Source organism: Pongo pygmaeus, chromosome 3, assembly GCF_028885625.2.
Source record: "Pongo pygmaeus isolate AG05252 chromosome 3, NHGRI_mPonPyg2-v2.0_pri, whole genome shotgun sequence".
Taxonomy (NCBI): domain Eukaryota; kingdom Metazoa; phylum Chordata; class Mammalia; order Primates; family Hominidae; genus Pongo; species Pongo pygmaeus.
The window spans coordinates 89,966,687-89,988,362 of record NC_072376.2 but is presented as its reverse complement, the minus strand read 5'-3'; the positions used below and the strand labels follow the sequence as shown (position 1 = coordinate 89,988,362).

Below are 21,676 nucleotides of genomic sequence, written 5' to 3'. Positions count from 1 at the left end.
TAATGTTTATTTTAACAGAATTAAAAAACATAGAATTATAGGAATAAAAAAAAACCTTAGAGATATTCTAGTTGAATATTTCATTTCCCAAAAGAATCTGGTTAAATTACTGACCCAAGTAAGAAAGCCAAGTCTAAAACCCAAGTGTCCAGACTTTTATAGCACACTACTCTCTAATTCTGATTTTAAAAATAATGTTATTTCGGTATATGGTGTGAATTTGTTCAGGTAGCAGATGACTTTCTTATTTTATCTTATATAGGTTAATATAATTTACTGCCTTTACTACTGACCTATCACAGTTGTGCTGTGTTGTGCTTGGGAAATGCAAGGTGAATGAGTACTAGACAGTAGTAAGAATTTAAATTGAGGTTTAGGTAACTCAACTGAAAACCTGCCTTACTACATTATTGTGCTATTTAAATGACAGATATTTAAAGGGCAGTACCAAATTTGTGGGCCGGATTTAGCCCATGGGCTACAGTTTGCCAACTTGGTCTAGGAGAATAATTCCCATAGTGGGATTACCAGAATCTCAGTCCTTTAGTGTCTAAGAATTACTTTATGAGATAAAAGGGAAGTTATAAATTCATGGAAAAGAGTAAAGAAGTAGCTATGGATCATACTGAGAAAACCTGAGGATGCCACATTTCTTCAAATGTAAAGCATAACTTTGTCTTATTTTTGTAATGTTTAAATTTAGGTATGAAGCCTATTCATGCTGCAGACAAACAGCTGCTTATAGTGGCAAATGCCCACATGCATTGGGACCCAGAGTATTCTGATGTGAAGCTCATCCAGACCATGATGTTTGTCTCAGAGGTTAAAAACATTCTGGAGAAAGCCTCTAGTAGGCCTGGCAGCCCAACTGCAGATCCTAATTCCATCCCGCTGGTGCTATGTGCAGATCTTAACTCATTGCCAGATTCAGGTATTTATAACATCATTTCCTCACTGCTTTCAATTTCACTTTTACTCTTGGTTCAGAGGGCAGCTAGCGCCTAAATTTTGAGTAGATAATTTCTCTTCTAAATTAAGGAATGTATCATAAGAATTCCATGGATGGGACACAAGGTAATAGAAGAGAGTTTAATAAAGAAGCTATTTCCAAAGGTGTTGCCTGGTTTAAGGGAAACAAAGCAATAAATGATGCAGTACTCTGCCACTAGGGGATTTAGTAATAGATCTCTTTACCACTCCTCTACCTAAAAGGGAAAGTGGTGGGAGCTGTCTGTCATTAGAACTTGGAAAAAATACAGTTGTAGGAAAGGGCCACATAATAGGAGTGATGGCTTTGAATTGCATGAAGCGGTCAATCCCTGGCAAACCAAAAAGAAGGGAGCCAGGGGAATATATATTCTTACCTCACTCTGCTTCTGTCCTGTCATCTCCTGCTAGGTTGCCCATTGGTCAAATCCAACCAGAAGCTAGACGGGGGAGGGATTTGCAGTTGATACAATAAAGATCAGTTGCCTGAGGCACAGAGTGTACTGCAGAAGGGTGATCTGAAGGGGCAGCCAGAAAATATTCATTACATGTAGCTATCTAGTTTAATAATGTTAGCAACTTTTAAGTGAATTCATTAAATGATATTTGGATAATGTTAGTAGTTACAGAAGAATGATCAAAATTATCCTAGGGTTTCATATTACTTCTTGAGCTCCACTAAACTACTTTATGTCTGAACTTTTATCATTTTACTTTTTACAAAAATCATTTCCACATTTTAGTTATCAAATGGAAAACGTTAGACTATTACTCTTTTGCCAATACCAAAGCATATGCTAAATTTTGTACATTATCACTACTAGGCTATTTTAAGTTACTTAAAGTAACAATAAGGTTACTATAAGATAACCTAAATGCCTACACTTGGAATATTTAAAAAAAAAAAAGTCACTGAACTTGAAAACATCTTTTTCTTCTTAGCAAATAATGCTGAAATCATTGTTTATAAATGTTTGTCTTTAACCCCTAGCCTAATGGGCACTTCAACCACATGCTCCTTTCTTAATCCTTTCTTAAGTTGAATTACTCTCAAATGCAAGTTTTTCTCCCATTGTATTTGATTTGTTAAAACCAGTTAGCTGCCATTTGACAACACAACGTAGTGAAATGACTTTGGTACCAGACTGTCATGGTTGGATCCTGATTCTGCTACTAAGTTCCTCATTTTTCCTTTTTTTTTTTGAGACAGAATTGTGCTCTTGTTGCCAAGGTTGGAGTGCAGTGGTGCAGTCTTGACTCACTGCAACCTCCGCCTCCCGGATTCAAGTGATTCTCCTGCCTCAGCCTCCCAGTAGCTGGGATTACAGGTGCATGCCACCACGCCCAGCTAATTTTTGTATTTTTAGTAGAGACAGGCTTTCACCATGTTGGCCAGGCTGGTCTCAAACTCCTGACCTCAGGTGATCCGCCCACCTCGGCCTCTCAAAGTGTTGGGAGTTTTACAGGCGTGAGCCACCGCACCCAGCCTAGTTCTTCATTTTTAACAAGGGGGGAATCATGTTATCTACTTCATAGAATTGTTTGTGAGATTTACATGAATAAAGCACTTAGAACAGTGCCTGGAATGTAGCAAATACTAGACAAATGATAGTGCCTTCTGAGCTATTTACAATACTGATATTGTGCTTATCACACATTCATTATATCTTACTATCAATCCTTATTACAAATAGAAAGATGACTCTAACAGTGCACTAATCATCATAAGGGTTTTGATACTGTTTTCATGTTTGCTAATTCAGTGTAAGCAGTGCACTTTTCTGAATGCTATTCTTCTCTTCAGCCTTGTATTTTTAGCCAAGTGGTATACTTCTGGCATATAATATTCTTTATAGTGTCAGACTGAGAAAACTCACTCTAGCTCAAAATAAAGAATGATATTGTCTAGCTGACATTAGACATTGAAATGTTGAAGATGCAGAATCTGTTTTTGTTGTAAACGATTTTTTATTAATATGCTCTACTTATATATTCGCAAAGTTGTTGATTGCTTAGAATGGGGAAATACTAAAGAGATAGTGGTTTGGAATAATTTTCCAGAAACATTTAGGGTTAATACCTTCCTGGTGAATGCCATCCTAGGTCCTGGAAATCATCTTTAGCCTGAAGAACCACTAAGAAAACTAAGGATATCTTTTGAGTGTTCCTGATATATTTTGTTCTGAAATAGGCAAACATCATTTGATTCATTTGATTGACTCATATGAAATGGCTGGTATTTGATTTTTTATTTTTAAACAACAAAAGGCAGTTATATATGGCTCAACCTAAGAAAACCACTCTGAGCCTGGTGGATTAACCTGGTAACAAGTCTTGGCTGTGAAGCCTTGTGTAAGGTCTAAATGCTAAATGGAAGTGTCTCTTCTTTATTCTACCAGGTGTTGTGGAATACTTAAGCAATGGAGGAGTAGCTGACAACCATAAAGACTTCAAGGAACTAAGGTACAATGAGTGTCTTATGAACTTCAGCTGCAATGGAAAGAATGGAAGCTCAGAAGGGAGAATCACACATGGCTTCCAACTTAAGAGCGCCTATGAAAATAACTTGATGCCTTACACCAATTACACCTTTGATTTCAAAGTGAGTGGCAGCCTTTGGGCAGGTGTAGAAATTATTTCAGATACAAGCATGTAACAAAAAAGGTGTAAATTCTTTATGATTAATTGTATAATCTTCAGGAATTTTTAGATTCCTAAAATGTCTAGGCTAAGTATGTACCTAAATATAAGTAGGTTTATTGAGTTTTGTGGCTATTGTTGTCTTAAATTCTTCTTGCTCCCTTGCTTGTTTAGATTTCAAATAATATAATAACAAAAACTTTTAAAATGCTCACTAGGTACCAGGCACTGGTCAAAGCACTTTGTATATATCAATATAGTTAACCCTCACCTTCTCAAACCATCCCTAACTTTCAGCAATAACCTCCCTCCCCCAACCGCCTGCCCCCCACAGAAAAGCACCGAATATAGCAAAACTCACTTTGAATGAATTTATATAGTATTTTCTCAAGATTTTCTTTCTACTTTCCATTGATATCTCAGTATCTTTAAATTTTTCAGGTTTCTTTTGGGTATGGGGTTAGAGAAGGTTGTACTTTGGTTCTATTTTATATCCGTGTATTTATACTAATATATTCCTAGGCAGTGGGACACTCTAAGAGGAAAAGAAAGACATTTTTTGACAAATACGAAAAAAATGGAAAGGCTGATTGTACAGGACCAGCTATTCTTTAGAAAGACAGATTGTGGTGGCTTTATGTAATCTCTTTCCCAGTGCTAGTTTTCTGATCACTCTGTGTACCTGTAGCTCTGCTATTATACCTCTCTTTGACTTTCTGGCATTTCAGGCATCTATAGTAGAATCTTATACTATCCGGAAAAATCCAAGTGTTAGAAAGCAGTTTGATATAAGAAGCCTAGAGGAAATTTAATAAAATACCAAAGGAAATTTACAAATGGCCTCCCTTATATCTCCAATAACCTTTTTCTATTTTTGTGTGGGTTAGCTCCTTTCCAAGAAACAAATAGGAGGAGGAAGAAAGGAAATTCTTGTGTTGTTACTAATCAGCTTTCATAATCATGAAGTGAAAAAAAATTGCTTAGAAATTGAATCTAATTTAGTATTTTTTTGCTATTAGAAAAGATAATTCAGTCCAGCGATACTTCATTTTGTTCCAGCCACTTGTATGTAGTGATGTGCTGGTAAATATTTAATAATGAGCTTTTTGGGAAAAAGCTCTGATTTGTGGTGTTTGCCGATTTCTGTGGTTTAAGTACTTCTGTAGCAGAATCCTGTCTCCCAACATGATACCATTGAACACAGAGTTGGGAAGAGGTGCTAAGAAAGCTAGTACTGGCTGACTAGCACATCATTGCTTTTATGTAAGCTTAAACGAATACCTTTTAATGATACACAGTTTACCATGGCTTAAATCCTATCCTTCTAACTATAGTGATATATATCTGCCAATGTAACCCAGAAAACCTGTGAAAAAGTTCCCGAAAATAAGTGTTTAGTAATTCTGCAACTATTATTATTGTTTAGGTATGTGTGTAGGTAAAAAGAAAAAAATTTTATTCTATTTCACATAGCCCTTTTTTTTTTTTTTTTTTTTTTTTTTTTGAGATAGGGTCTCAGTTTGTCACCCAGGCTGGAGTGAAGTGGCAAGATTTTTGCTCACTGCAGCCTCAAACTCCTGTGCTCAAGACATTCTCCTACCTCTGCCTCCCAGGTAGCTAGGACTACAGGCACACACCACCATGACCAGCTAATTTTTTGTATTTTTAGTAGAGACAGGGTTTTGCCATGTTGCCCATGCTGGTCTCAAACTCCTGAGTTCAAGCCATCTGCCTGCCTCAGCCTCCCAAAGTGCTGGGATTACAGGTGTGAGCCACTGCACCCAGCCTAAACTTTTTTTTTTTTTTTGAGACAGGGTCTCGCTCTGTCACCTAGAGTGGCACAATCATGTCTCACTGCAGCTTCACCCTCCTGGTCTCAAGCAATCCTCCCACCTCAGCCTCTTGAGTAGCTGGGACTACAGGTGTGTGCCACCATGCCTGGCTAATTTTTGTATTTTTGAGGGTTTTTTTTGGTAGAGACAGGGTTTCACCATGTTGCCCAGGCTGGTCTTGGGCTAATTTTTGTATATTTGAGGGGTTTTTTTTTTGGTAGAGACAGGGTTTCACCATGTTGCCCAGGCTGGTCTTGAACTCCTGGGCTCAAGCAATCCGTCCACCTCAGCTTCCCAAAGTACTGGGATTACAGATGTGAGCCACTGCCCAGCCTAGACTTTTTTAAAGCTTACTTCTTCCTTGTCCGTAAGTAAAAAATCAGAGAAACACAATTTGGGACATTAAGCCACCTTCCTCAGTCATCTGAATTGGTTTAAAATTATTTACTGACGGTCCTTCAAAAGCTCTTACATGTGTTAATAATTGAATCAAAAATCCTATTGAACTATTTACATTGTTCAAATAAGTATGGCTAAAGAACTAGAAATGCCTGCCTCAGAGAGTGTTTGATGTTTGAATGTATAAGATAGGATCAGAGAGAAGGATAAAGGTATAAGTTGGTGGGAGAGTAATATATGGGAAGATAAATAGGCTGGCTGGATAGATAGATGGGATGAGAGGATAGAATAGTATTTCAAGGAAGGATGGCTAGAGACTAAGGGCACACCTGAGTAGAGAGAATTGAGCTCTTAGTCCAAGTAACAGAAAATGAACTTTTCAGTTTTATACATATATTTTACATAATTAATGCTATCCCAATATTGAAAGCAATCAGTAAAAAAGGATAGGTAACATCAAATATAAAATGCCATGTGATCAGCATCAAATGCAGATCCAGTTGTATTAGTGAGGGGCCATTGTATCAGTGAGGTGTTAAATTTTGTTTGCTTAGCTTAGTATTTGTTTACTTTCTTGGTCCTTGAACAAGATAGAAATGTAGAAAAGAGGTATTTAGAGCTCAGATTCATTTAATTGCAAACTGATTTGGAATGAACTGAAGGGTAAACAATTAGAAGAATTACTCCTTTTTCAACATTACTTTCAGACCAGGTAAGTTTAATAAACAGCTTAATTCAAACCTACTACTGCTGTTCCTCACCCCACGTTTATCCTCTAATCTGAGGGTGTGCCCAAATCATTTAATAAAAAGGGCAGCTTTTATTTTATAGCAAATAGTAAACTTTTCTGTTACATTATGAAATTGATATTATAATTTTCTGGCATTCTTTTAAAAAAGCTTAGCATAATGGTAACTCAGACTATTAATATTTTCATTGTGTTTTGACTTTTTGTTCAAATACAGTTCTATAGACTTACACAATAATAGTCTTTACTAATATAAAGAGTGCATTTTCCCACATTATTAGTATTATATCTTTTAAAAAAGAAACTGACTCAAAAGGGTTAAAAATCATTAGTCTGTAACCTTTTTTGTGCATATGATCAAAGTTAGGGATCCTCCTCATAGATGCATGTGTACAAATACGTTGGGTGAATTCACAGACATAACTTGGCTAAGAGTTTTGATAAGAGTTTTTACTCTGGATATTTCAAACCAAGAAAATAGTTATAAGTGATGCATTCAATTAAAAGCATCTTACTTCCTGGAGTGTTTAACTTTTTCTTGGGGCCTACCTTTGCAAAGAACTCTAGCAGTTGATGTGCATGACGGCACTCTAATAAGGTTGTAAGATATAGGAGGGTTTGTCGCCCAGGCTGGAGTGCAGTGGCGTGTTCTAAGTTCACTGCAACCTCTGCCTCCCAGGTTAGAGCAATTCTTGTGCCTTGACCTTCCTAGGAGCTGGGACTACAGGTGCATGCCCCCAGACCCAGCCATTTTTTTTGTATTTTTAGTAGAGAGGAGGTTTCACCATGTTGGCCAGGCTGGTAATTAACTCCTGACCTCAAGTGATCTGCCCGCCTTGGCCTCTGAAAGTGCTGGGATTACAGGCATCAGGCATGAGTCACTGTGCCCAGCCCTATAGGAGATTCTGTTCAACATAAGTAATTGAGATTATTTCATGTGTTTTCTTTTAGAATTGAAGCAAAAAGTTGTCTCATAAGGAGAAGTAAAACTACCGTGATCCTTGTTAACTCATTTTCTAAAATATCGCTGTAAAACTAGGCATTATAACCAAAATGAAGGGATAATACCTTATGATCCTATCATTTTTTGACTGTTTAAACTTGGAGTCCCCTGGACTCATGTAAGTTCCTTAATTTGTGGTAAAGTAAGGTTGGTAAGGGCTTCTTTTTTTTTCTGTTCTTTTATTATTATTTTTTAAGAGACAGAGTCTTGCTGTCAGCCAGGCTGGAAAGCAGTGGGACAATCATAAGTAGCCTCAAACTCCTGGCCTCAAGTGAGCCTCCTGCCGCAGCCTTCCAAGTAGCTGGGACTATAGGTGCCTGCTGCTACACCTGGCTAATGTTTAAATTTTTTGTAAAAACCTGGGTCTCATTATGTTTACCAGGCTGGTCTTGAACTCCTGGACTTAAGGCATCCTCTTGCCCCCACTTCCCAAAGGGCTGGGATTACAGGCATGAGAGACACTGCACCTGAATCTTGTCTCTTAGAAGAGGAACAGTTTTGGTGTTTTGATATTGGTCAAATGAAAATCAACGAACTGAAATGATTGTGTCCAAAATCTCACAATAAAAAAATTTGTTTTCATTAAAAGTTTTTATTTTTTAAGTAGCGCATTTCATTATAATACCATTTAAAGTATTGGCTGGAACTCATGCATAGTATTTGTAAATAGGTTTTTACAGGTGTAGAAATATTTCTCCCTACTTGGGCTCAGGCTGTCTTGATATGAATAGGAACTAGATAGGAAGAAATTTGATTTTGCTGTCTTGTATACACAACCTGGGATAATAAAAGCCCCCTGGTTTTAGACTTACTGATCAGACAAATCCAGTCATCTAGCTCTGAGAGACAAAACTGCTATGTATGGCTTCCTGCTGAATGATTTTTGCTGAGTTATCCTTATGTAGCAAGGAAATTCAGAATTTACACATATTCCAGTATTTGTGAAAATGAGTATTTTAAATTAAGAATAGAATAGTTAACTGTGTAGTGTTTTGTATGTATGTAGCAAATCTGGGAAAGCTAAACTAGGATTAGCAAATCCATAAACATGGTTTACTACAGCTTCAGTCAGGTGTGTTTGGATATCTTGATATGCAAATAATTGAAAATAATACCATTAACTATGTATATGCTTATATAAATATTCTTATTTTCTACTTATTATAGCTAATAGGATTGGTACAGGCTCCATTATATTTATACTGATATGTTGGATTTCACTAAACCAAGCAGGCCAATTCTAAAGATGACTAGACATAATTTAATGTGTTTAGCTTCTCAAATTATCACTTACGCACAAATGGAAGGATTTATAATTCCAATCGCATGCTGTGTTTCCCTATTGAGCCACCTTTATTTCATGTAATACCATTGAATATTTGAGCCTTATTTGACCCACTGTCAAGACAACAGGTACCAGAAGAAAGGATACTCAGTTTTTTGGTTTTTATAAATTATGGATTGTTCTTTATGTATCTTGAATTTTTCTTTTTTTCCTATCCCCAATCTCTTTCCAGGGCGTGATTGACTACATTTTCTATTCCAAGACTCATATGAACGTGCTTGGTGTCCTGGGGCCTTTAGATCCTCAATGGCTGGTTGAGAACAACATCACTGGGTGTCCACACCCTCACATCCCTTCAGACCACTTCTCACTGTTAACACAACTTGAACTCCACCCTCCACTCCTGCCTCTTGTCAATGGTGTTCACTTGCCTAATCGGAGGTAGTGGAGTACTGCCCCGCCAAGACGGGGATCTGTTGCTATGGACCTGTACAGTTGTAAATCAAAGTATGTAGGAGTGAAGTATGGCCATCCTTAAGCTGCTTCTTCAGGTTTCTTTCATTATGTGTTTGCTGTAAGACTTTGTACATTTTTTGTGCATATTGGTATCATTTGGCAGTAGGGCTGGAACCAAAGTATTACTCTCTTTCCAAAATTTTAATTTAACATGTTTTTAAATTGGACCTTCTTTATATTGTATTAAGAGCCAGCATTCAAAATTGATAAATTACCAATTTGAGGCCCAACAACAGTGTATTTGTTTTTCCAAAACAAATACTTTCTTTTGAATGGTTTCAGTGAGCCAACCATTTTATAAAAGGTAATTTTTAAAAACTATAAATACAGTATTTTAAACTGAATGATGATATGCCTTCCAGGGAAAACTTTGAATTTTTCCTTTATAACTGACTTTTGGATTCCCAAGTCATTTGCACATTAACAGAGTACTTAAATTTACTTCTTCTGTACATAAACTATGATATAGCCTCTATACATGGTAAGAAAATTTGAAAAATTAAAGATGGTTGCACAGTATGCTTTCATAATCAAGCATGTAACACCACATGACAATTTGTTGGCCAAATGCTGGTTTGGAGTTTTTTTGAGGAATCACTTTGGTTTTTTTGTCCTTTCTATATAACCTTATTGGAAGTATTAATTCTAAGCCTGTCTCTCAAGTTTATTTATAGAGAAAGAGTAAGTAATCTGTATTGCCACATACCTTGAAAATAGAATGCGGTACGTTTAGGATGCCCACAGAATGAATTTTTCCTTATTCCAATTCAACCTTCTGTCTGGTTGTGCCAGGAAAACATATGTTATATGACCTATATCATTTTTGCCATTATAGTCAAATGTTAAAAGAAGAAAAAAATCTGCTGAATAAAAAGGCCTTGACCAAAGTTTCAGATGGGGAAAATCATACAGATATTTTATGTGTCTCCAACATAGATTATGTGGCTGTTGGTTTTTTGAGATGACAGTGCAAAGGATTTGGGAGAGAGAACAAATTTGGGGCAGTAGTTGAAAACGTTGGGTCATTTTCCTGACTCTAGCTGCCAAATGGCCATCATATGCTTTTAATCTTTGTTTCAGTTGTCTGTCAGGGTTAAATTAAGAAGCTACTGGTTTATTCCCAATTGTTGATGCCTTTAGGTATGTTGGAATCTTTTTTTTGCCTAGGAGGGGCCAGTTGAAAATCTGTGACTCAAGAGGCAGTGAACAGAATACTGTTTTCTGGGGAAAAATTGGTTGGCTACTTGATGTTAATTATGGCACAGTAACAGGAAAAGGTTGTGTCTGTGTTTTTAAGTTTTTCTTTATTCTGCTTTTTTGCTGCTATAAGAGTTTTCTGAAATTTATATTTTAAACTTTTCATGCACTTTACTGTTTCTAGTCTCAATATGTGATATTTTTAATAAACAAGAAATTTTCCATTATGTGAATGAAATTTTAAAAGACAATAGCCTATATTTGTGTCTCACTAATATATAAAGTACAGGTCAAATTTAAATTATTTAATTAGTTTTAAATATACACAATTTGTCTCCTCTTTCAAACCTGACATCTTAGGCTGTTTTATTAATCTTAAATGATGCATTTACTTTGGTCATTTTATGCTAATTTCTTCCATGGTAAATTAATCAGGCTATATAAGGTAATATTTCCTCAGAGGGTAATTTTAGTGGGACGAGGGTGGTGGGATGATGTCATATCATACATGGGATTGCATCAGAAGGGTTCTGTAAAGCCTAAACTCCCTTTTAAAAGTGCCTAGTGATAGAGGCGTTGTTTGTCATCTATTATAATTGGAATGTCATTGTAGTTCAGTGAATTTTGATGTAAATAAAATATCTTTTAAAAATGTTAAAGTACCAGAATAAACAAACAAAAAGAAACAACCCTTAAGATGACAGATTTTCCTCAACATGCAGGTTTCCCTTCTTATATACCTCAAATATCCAACATCTAGCCATGCAAATTGATTACCTGAAGCATAGTACTGGAAAGTAGAATAGCATGAAAAACTTAATTTTGTGGACATTACCTTTTTTTGTAATCAGCTACTGTATGTTTTATTTTAGATCTTTTGTTTTGGGTGGGTTTTCTGCTCTGGAGGTATATGCACTAACAAAACATTTTCCTCCTTTCATATACGCATGTTAATTAGCAATGTGAGCAATATTTCTTACCATACTTCACTCCCAATATTTTTTGAGATGTTTGTATAAAATGGAATTTAAAGTTCACTTATGATTGTATATGAACCACAGAGGAGCCCATTTATTAATAAAAAACTTTTTTAATAGTTAAATGTAGAGGGAAAAAATAAAAAAAAATGGGAAACATTGTAAACAGCTTAAGTTTATTTTGTGTATGATCGAGGCACTCTGTTGCAGGAAGGTGTGTAATTGGGTTCTCTCTGCTTCAAATGCGCTCTTTCAAACCATTCATTATCCTGTGTATTTTTAATGTGGTTTTAGTAAATGTTGGTAGTAGCTCTGTTGAAGTAGGTAATTGTGTTATGTTTTGGGTGGTACACACTTGGGGCATGGTAACCCAAATTTCATGTGCACGGTTTCCCTTTAGCCCACTGCCCAAATTTCACATACCCTTCACCCTTTGTTCCCTTTGTAAAAGGAGTGGTATCTGTTTTGAGCTGCCAATTCAGATGATCAGAAATGCTGCTTTCCTCAGCATTGTCTTGTTAAACCGCATGCCATTTGGAACTTTGGCAGTGAGAAGCCAAAAGGAAGAGGTGAATGACATATATATATATATTCAATGAAAGTAAAATATATATGCTCATATACTTTCTAGTTATCAGAATGAGTTAAGCTTTATGCCATTGGGCTGCTGCATATTTTAATCAGAAAATAAAAGAAAATCTGGGCATTTTTAGAATGTGATACATGTTTTTTTAAAACTGTTAAATATTTCGATATTTGTCTAAGAACTGGAATGTTCTTTAAATTTACTAAAACAGTATTGTTTGAGGAAGAGAAAACTGTACTGTTTGCCATTATTACAGTCATACAAGTGCATGTCAAGTCACCCACTCTCTCAGGCATCAGTATCCACCTCATAGCTTTACACATTTTGATGGGGAATATTGCAGCATCCTCAGGCCTGACATCTGGGAAAGGCTCAGATCCACCTACTGCTCCTTGCTCGTTGATTTTGTTTTAAAATATTGTGCCTGGTGTCAACTTTTAAGCAACAGCACTGCCTAAAAGCAAGCAGAGAACAGAATCCCAGCACCATTCTATAGGCAACTTTTTAGAATTCAGATATAGTAAATCTGTTCCAGATTTATGATGTTTTATGTAAAAAAAATTTTGTATAATAACATAGCTGAATATTTTTGTTTCATTTCTTTGATGTAAGGCGTGTGAACATTCGTTTGAATATCACATGTTGAAGTCAGGTATGGCACAATGGGTTCTGAGACCAGCTTTTCCTCCCCTCCCATTTGCCTTGTTCCAAGCTCTTTCTTTTCAAATTACTTTTCTGATATTCATAGGCAGGTATTTAATTTACTAATTAGCATCCTGTGTGAATGTATTAAAGAAGCCACTGTGTTTTAGTGTAGTTGGCAAAAATATAAAAGTTGTTTCTTATTTGCCCCTATTTCTTTTGGTGTCTTAAAGTTATATATTAAATCACAGAGAAGCAAGGGAGAAAGTTGAAAGATATCTAAGGCTCATATCACTTGATTCTATGGTAGATTATATTAGAATTGAGGATGTGGCACATAAAAACTGGAACATGGGCAAATATAGTGTTCCATTTTAAAATTCTAAGTTTATATTGTTAAATGGGTGAAAATTTAAGTTTGTATTTGCATTTCCAAGCGTTTCTAAAAATCACTAATGCCATCTATACTTTTAGTGTGAAACAGCATAGTATAGAAAGCACAGGGAAGAACAGGCTAAATACATTCTTTGAAGAACCAGAGGCATATAACCATATCATTATGTCATTCCTAACACATGGCTAGATTTTCTAATGATAAAATTGACTGTGTCCCAATGCTTATTTGATTCTAGCCTTTTTTATTCTGTTTCTGAGATATTTTAATAGCTTTGCAAAATATGCTGACCAGTTTTTGGAAAATAATGGTTTTTATAGCAAGCAAAGACTTTATGGCACATTTTCAAAATAGCACTCATACATACTTACATTTTGACAGAAATGTGAATTCTCACATTGGTAAGATATTCTTTTTCCCACCTGCCCTACCCTTTAAAAAAGGTCACTTTTCTAATGTGTAGTAGATTCATTTATGCCTTTCCCTTTGAGTCATACCATGTTTGGAGAACTGTGTGAATTGTAGGTAGAGAAATTAACTAGGGAAGCCAGAAACTTGAACTAAAGTTTTAAATTTGTAGGCAGATGAGAACTTTTATACTATGGTTTCTTTGGGTGATTCTAATTTTGTAATAGCATCATGATCACCAAAATTAATTCAAACATTTTAGTACATCTTTAATCTGTCTTATTTACCAAAGTTCTAATCTATTTAAGAACAGGATGCCAAGAGCATCTTTCATTTTATAGAATGATATGCTCACCTTTATTTTATAAGTGTCACCTAAAAGCTTGAGGGTAAAAAAGAAGCAGCCCGTATATCTAAACTACAGGATGTCTTGAACAAGATTCACAGAAAGAAAGAAAAAAGCAGTTCTTTCCAGGAAGGTGGTAAGGAAGAGCATGCATATTTCTTGTTTTAACCAAATACCTTTTTTATGTAAATGTCTCTATTAAACCACAGATCCTACACCAGGAAATAGGGTGATAACCAGGAAAATACCAAGCTTTAACCCAGTTGGCAGTTCCTTGTGGCATATATTTGGTTAGACTTGGGTTTTTCTTGGAACCAAAGGAAAATAAGCATGTTGAGTTCTTCGTTAAACAGACGTGACATTGAAGTAATGGAATATTTTTTAAGCTAAATAGTTTTCACTTTCAAAGCATATGACATAAGGACATTTGTGCTTATTAATTGTTAATTTTTATGGTACATTGTATAAACTGAGTAGCATTGAACTGCATTTAGAAGTATGTCATCAGAAACCAATCACATTATGAAAAGGATATACAAATGCCAAGTGATATGACTCTTTTGGCATGGTGGTAGCATGGTCCATTCAGCTTTCAGAATCTTTCGGAGGCTCTAATTTGGTGCCTATTACTAGTTATTTTTGTTAGAACAATCTCTCAAAATTTAGATAATTTTCCAGTTGTATGTCTGTCACTTTTAACTCTAAAGCATAAGAATCATGGTAACCTTCTCAGAAGTGGTCCTTTCTTGCTCATTTCAGTTTCGTATTAATTTCAAATCACTGATGTATTTTCTTTCAAGCTATCAATTGTTATATGTACCACATGTAATTTAGTTTGTAGTTATCTGAAGTTACAAAATTGGTTCAGCATTGATGTCAAACAATGGCTTTGCTTCTTACCAAACAGACTTAGTATCCTGCTGCTTGTTTTAATCTTGATGCAGTAAGTGATGCAGTATCTGGGTTTGTATTTACTTAGAAACTGTACTGTCCTTTCTGTGCTTAACTTGCTAAAAATATATTCCCTTACCTGTGAAATTCCTGAGCGGTGCTCTGCCAACTTTTCAAGGGGAGGGATTTGGATGGCTGTGTTACTGCACACTGGATCTGGAATTGTTCAGGGTTATGAGTGACAAATTTCTTAAACACCAGCAGCACTGAGATGTGCACTATGGGCATTCGTACAGTTGTCCAAATGCAAACAACTTTTTCATCTTGGAGAAGCTGAGATACAGAGTTCAATAGAACTACTTGGAATATTTTGAGAAGGTTGAATGTTTCATCTTTGGCTTTGTTGTCTCGAGTGGGGAAGTATGGAGGGCTTTTTTTTTTTTTTTTTTTTTTAAAGAGTGTGTATGTACTTTTTCTCTCTATAAGGTCCAGGGTGTTGGTCAAATTCACCATGAATTAATTTATATCTTCTGTTGTGATTTTTTTCAACTATATAACAAGTGCCAACTAATTGTCCATGGGACAATCTACTTTTCCACTCAGTTTATCGTTTTGAGTAGGGAAAGGTTCATTTATTTTCATTACCTGGCATTAAGTTAAAGAATTCATTATTTTGCATACATTCGAGTCATTCTGTGGCCTATAAAGTGTTTTTGTAACTATCTAATTCTAATGGTTGGAAAGCAAAGCACATGACTGTAAAACCAAGCAAGGTGTTTTAGTAACTTTTTCCCTGAATACTTGGTAGTTTCCATTGATACTATTCCAAAACAAATTCTGCTGTTTTAGGTTGTATATTTACTTTGCTTTTGTTCTAAGAAAAAGCCAAGGACTAAATCAACTTGTTATTGTGTTTCAGTAATCAGTTTAAAATCTAAGATTTTTTTTTAAATTAGAATATTTAATGAAGTGCCATGTAATTGTAGCTTGCTAGTGTTTAATGTTTAATAGACTGGTTCTGTAGGTGTTTTAACCATTTAACACTCTCTGCCATCCCTGGAGAAAGTGGTTCTACTCTTACTGAACACATTCTCTCTGACAAAATCACCAGCTGCTTTATTTTTCTATTTATTACAGTTAAACAGTTGATGAGGTCTGAATCTTGACCAAAACTGCTCAGCTGAGATGTTTTTCACAATAGACACTGTACAAAGTGTGCGTGCAAAAGGACACGGTTGGTAGTATTTTTTCATTAATGTGAACATTGACTAAAAAAAAGCAGTCCTGCCTTTTAAATCTTGTGGCAGCTCAGAAGGGAGGTGCTTAAGAACCTTAACTACTATGTCAGATAACAAAATATTTTTTTCCATTTTGGAGATTGGTTACTGCTCACACATGATGTATAGGGCTAAATATATGCTTGTTTCCTTGCACCTGTGTACTTCCCCTCTCTCCCTCCCTTTCCTTCCCCTGTAGGCAATAAATGGCCATTTTGCAACTGCATACCTTTGTCTTGGTTTTTGACTCTTTATTCATGCAGTATAAACCTCTGCTTTTAGGTTGATACATCTCTTCTAAAGTGAAGTAGGGAGTCAAGATAATTCAGGGCAATATACATAATTACAAATTCATGCTACATTTTTTTTTCTGGTGAAAACTACATTACTAAGTACATTGTTTAAAAAAAAATTCTGAAGCTAGTTATATGACTTGCTTTGCCTGAATAAACCAGTGCAAAGGGATATATGTCACTTCTGAGTGGAACTTTAAGGGCCAGTCTTTAATTTACCATATTTCCTTTTCTTGCCTGTGTGATCATAGAAGTATATGTTGAGATGAAACTTCTCATTCCAGATCCTTAAGTGACTTTGTTGAAGAGAACTCCCCTGCTGTCATGTAGTGTAAGAAACAACTGCTAAATCTCAAGTGTGTTAATACGATAAAGTTGTGTTATTAGGGCTTAATTTAGTCGATCCTGACTGACAGACAACCACCAGACAGATTTGCTGAGTTACCAATATTGAAGAAACTCAACAGCTGGACCTGCTAAGATCTCAAGTAAATTCATTCAACAAACATTCAGGTATCTTCTGTGAACAAGGTGCTGTGGGTATATTAAGATGAAAGACATCTTTATAATGCCTATCCTCCGAGAATTCATATTCCAAATACTCTTTATGACACAAGATATTCCAGTGTTTTAGTCAAAGTAAAGATATCTTAAATCATAGAATCTTGGAAAGAGTGAGAGAGAAGGCACATAGTGAAATAATTAGGAATTCTGCAAACTGTGCCTACAGATATTCAGCTGAAAAATGACTTTAAAATAAGGTGTGATAGAGAACAGATTATTTTTAGTGAAACAGAAAACAGCTGTGCACCTTAGTAAGTGCTTGGAAAAGAGAATGGTAGATTATTTTGGAACAGATTGTCAACATTGACAGTTCAGTGCCTATTGACTTGTTTTTACCAAGGATCCAATGTGAGGAGGCTGTCACTGACCCTGAGGACCTTGTCTTCACAGAAGCCTTTGTGTTGGCCAGCCTTTAGGAAGTCCTCCAAAAGTGGAATCACTCTCATGTGAAGTGAATCTTGAAGTTGCCCAGATTTCAAGGTAACTGCCTTGTTAAGATACCTTTGTGATGAGGCATTGAAGACACTCACCAAGTGTCCTTTTATTTCACCATCTGGCCTTGGGCAAAATGTAGGCTCAATGGTAAAGTGGAGATGAACTAAATCTCACGAAATTGTTCTCCCAAAAGCAGAAACCAAGACAAGGGTTTGCATGGAGGTAGTTTTTTTGGGTAATTGATCTCAAGAATGAATGGAAGACAAGGAAGAATGAAATAGGGAAGGAGGGAAAGCCAAGTCAAGGATGCGTTATAGAGCTGATCACTTCTGTGGGCAACTGGGGAATAAACATGCCAAGGACCCTCTGTGGAGCTGAATAGAAGGCACCTGAAAATTATCTTCATGAGGAATGGGATGAGACAAAGTTTACTCCATGGGTGTTAATTCCTTTTCCCATCCATGTTTGTGCCTGTATCAAATTCACTTAGCAAATTCCTGCAGGTGTCCCATATAGTGATAATGGAGAAATGGGATGAGGGGGTGGGTGGTGCAAAAAGCGAGAAATATTTGGTGTGGCTCAGGCAAAATGTATCAGGTTACACCGGTGTGCATCTGGTTGCCAAGGTAATAGAATAAGGAAGTGAGCTGAGAAGTGTGAAGTGAACATAAGAGGGATCCACTACGGTGTAACCCCTTGTACCATCAAGATCTGTTTGGGCCCAGGGTCAAGTCCGTTTCATTGTAGCCTATGTTGTGGCAGGCTGTAATCTCAATAAAAAAATAGATGAGGAGTAGTGGGACAAAGAATATAGTCCTCTGCTGCAGCTGGTTCTGAGGCTGTGATTAATATTTATCTTCCCTCTTCTATTACACATTTCAGATTTTACACAGCTTTGCAGCAGCCTGTCAGTGGGTCTAGGTTGCTTCTCTGAGGTGGTGTACCCAGATCTTCATCCCAACAAGATATAATTACACTTGCTGGGTGACGGTTGCTTTCCTGGACATAAAAGAACCAAGAGATGCCCAGTGAATCTTGGGTTTCAGACATGCTTCTTTCTGCCTCCCATTGTGGGAGCAGCCCCACCTTCTCGTCAATATGATGAGTCTATGTATGCCAGCATTGTGAGCCCAAAATGACCCCTTTCTGGGGGCAGCCAATATATTTCACATGCCTGGGTGTGAGTGGATATAAAGTCTGGGTCTTAGCCCACCTCAGCAACTCTGAAGGGCCTTCCCACCTTCAAAGTTCCCAGGGTGCCTTTCTGCTTTGTCCTCCTGAACTCATTTCTCAGTAAAATCCCAATTCCTTTCCTTCCGTTTTACAGGGTTTGATTCTGAGAGCACTCACTGATAAGTTTCCTGCATGCTAATCTCCATCTGAGTCTCTTCCCAGGGAACACAACCTGCAACACTGAGCTCCAAGGAGGCATGCCAGCAGTATATTAGGACTGCCTCCAGGACTCCTTGCTTGATCCACTGGAGAGTGCCACCATGTCAATAAAATGCAGTCTTATTCTGGTGCCCTGGTTCACACTTTGAATATCTACTTTTACATGTTTCTTCAGTTCCTAGTCATGTTAGCCCAGACCTGAGAATTCTTTGGGTGTGTACACTATATTCTTCTTGTGTAGATACTATATTGCTTGCTCAGACTGTAATGTGATGATAGTTACTGGTCACCGTCAAGGAGAGGAGGCAGGAGTGGATCTAATGGAGGATGAGCATCATCTTGTGAGGCACCTGCTACATGTGAGAACTTTGAGTTATGCAGGCAAAGAGAGGTTTCCTCTAGCAAGGAAGAGGGGTCTGAGGGCTAAGAATATCTGGGGATTCAATCTTCTCTAGCTTTTCTACCCAAATATCCCCAGCCCAGTGTTTAAGGCTCACTTTGAATGCACAACCTCAAAGATGATGCCTGTATTCTTTGTGGCTCTGCTATTATTGTGCAAATCCTGAGCCTGATCTTTGGCACTGTTTGCCCCATGGCTGCTGAAATGATAGTCTATAAACACTGCCATGGATGCATTCTGACTTTCACAGTATGCCTTGAGTTACAGTTAGCTAATTTGAGCCTGTCATTTTCTTTTTTTCAAAGTGTCTAAAGTCCATTTTGAAAACCGGGTAACCTTACAGTCCTTAGACTTATCGTTGCCCCCAACAGTTTAAGTGCCACTGTTTCCTTTCCACTTGCACTTCAAACCCACTACTAAGGAAAGTTCACTAGTGCACTGTCTAGTCACTTCACCAACCAGCAATGAAGAGACTAGACAGTGTGATACAGGTCCAGAATCCATCTAAAGCCTTTGCTTCCTTGGGCTATTTCTGGTACTAATTGTCCTAGACTAAGTTCCTCCGGAGGAGAGAGCCTGAGAGATCTTCCTTGTAGGTAATTTATTTTGGGATGTGATCTTCAGAAACAAGAATAGGGATTGCAAGGAGTCAAACAGGAAAGGAAAGGCAATTTAGTGGTGAGTTATTGAGCTGATCACATCTGTGGGCAACTGAGGCTTGATCCTAGCAGGATCCTTCTGAGGAGCTACATAAAATGCACCTGAGAATGTCCACTGGAGGAGTAAAAGAGGAGACTATCCAGTGGCTCCTATACCCCATTGGCCAAAGGTCACTTACCTAGGTGTTAACTCTCTCCCATATCCAAGTTTAGCTTTTCTTATGACAGTGGTGAAGGATTCTGAACTTCATTTCAAGCAAATCCAGGGAATATACATAAAATTAACTACAAATGATAAAGTTCTTATTGAAATAAATTTAAATGGCTGGGCATGATGGCTTAAGCCTGTAATCCCAGTACTTTGGGAGGCCAAGACGGATGGATCACCTGAGGTCAGGAGTTCGAGACTAGCCTGGCCAACATGGCGAAACCCTGTCTACTAAAAATACAAAAATTAGCCAGGCGTGGTCGTGCATGCCTGTAGTTCCAGCTAACTGGGAGGCTGAGGCAGGAGAATCTTTTGAACCTGGGATATGGAGGTTGCAATGAGCCAAGATCGCACCATTGCACTCCAGCCTGGGTGACAGAGCGAGACTCCGTCTCAAAACAAAAAAGAAAAATGTACGCACAGTTCTGTGTTTTCTAAGCATATTGTATATACTTTTATTCTTTATTTGTAGATCATGGCAAATTAATATAAAACTTAGAATTTACTGTTGTAGGGTTTGTTATGTGCCAGGCACTGTTTATATGCTTCATATAAACTCATTTAGTTGTCACAACAACATAATAAAATATGTACTGTAATTATCTTAATTTTCCAGATGAAACTGAGGCCCAGAAAGATTGGTAACTCAATAGCTATGTAATCTTGGGCATGAGTTGGTACAGGAAAGGGCTCTACAGCATGTCCAGACTATAGTGAAAAGTAGCCCCTCCCACTGGGCTGTCGAACCTTACAGACCTATGGTGTTAGAGGTCGAGCTGCTGTTATACAGTGGGGACAGGGAGGAATAAATCTGGCACCCAGCAGTATGCGTGGGCAACTCTTGGTACTCTTTTGTCCCATTTTGCTGTTAAATTGATGAGGACAAGAATCATGACTTGAAAAGAGCACAGTAACTGGGTTCTGGGTTAGCCCATTAGGTCAACCAACAAGACCAGCAGAGGTGCTAATTGATGAAGAGAAGCCGTAGGTGAATGGGTCATGGAAGAAGGAGATGAGGAATATCAGTTGTAGCCCCAGAACAGCTACAACAGAAGAGGCTGTAGGTTACCTCACTAGCCTTTCCCTTCTACTTATCCCTGGGGGATGTGGGGGCACAGGAAGAGGGAGGAGGTGCTTTCAGAAATTATACAGGTGGGGTGTGGTGGCTCACACTTGTAACCCTAGCACTTTGGGAGCCCAACGCCGGCGGATCACTTGAGGTCAGGAGTTCACGACCAGCCTGGCCAACATGGTGAAACCCCAGCTCTACAGAAATACAAAAATTAGCTGGGCATAATGGCGGGTGCCTGCAATCCTAGCTACTCGGGAGGCTGAGGCAGGAGAATCGCTTGAACCCGGGAGGCAGAGGTTGCAGTGAGCCAAGAACACGCCATTGCACTCCAGCCTGGGCAACAAGAGTGAGACTCCGTCTCAAAAAAAAAAAAAATTAAAGAAAAAGAGAAAGATATCTATTATACAAAACAAGTGGCTCTGAGTGTCCCAAGGTGAAGCTATGGTGATTGCTCTGATTGCCCTCTTCAGGACTCAAACATTCGTATTTTTTTAACAATACAGGAAGCTGGGGGCTTTCTGCTGA

General features: G+C 37.4%; 1 protein-coding gene across 10 annotated transcripts in view; it reads left to right on the top strand.

Annotated features, from left to right (window-relative positions):
- The window catches only part of CNOT6L (CCR4-NOT transcription complex subunit 6 like), a 109,162-nt gene extending 92,808 nt beyond the window's left edge, over positions 1-16,354 (top strand). For 7 of the 10 annotated variants that reach the window (XM_054484902.1, XM_054484899.2, XM_054484900.2 and 4 more), the window contains exons 10-12: positions 704-931; positions 3,387-3,589; positions 9,127-16,354. In XM_054484902.1, the coding sequence (XP_054340877.1) occupies positions 704-931; positions 3,387-3,589; positions 9,127-9,339 (644 nt within the window). In that variant the 3' untranslated portion in view covers positions 9,340-16,354. The remainder of the gene's footprint in view (positions 1-703; positions 932-3,386; positions 3,590-9,126) is intronic. The other 3 variants (XM_063663786.1, XM_063663787.1, XM_063663788.1) reach the window with 1 other exon arrangement.
- Positions 16,355-21,676: the final 5,322 nt, after the last annotated feature.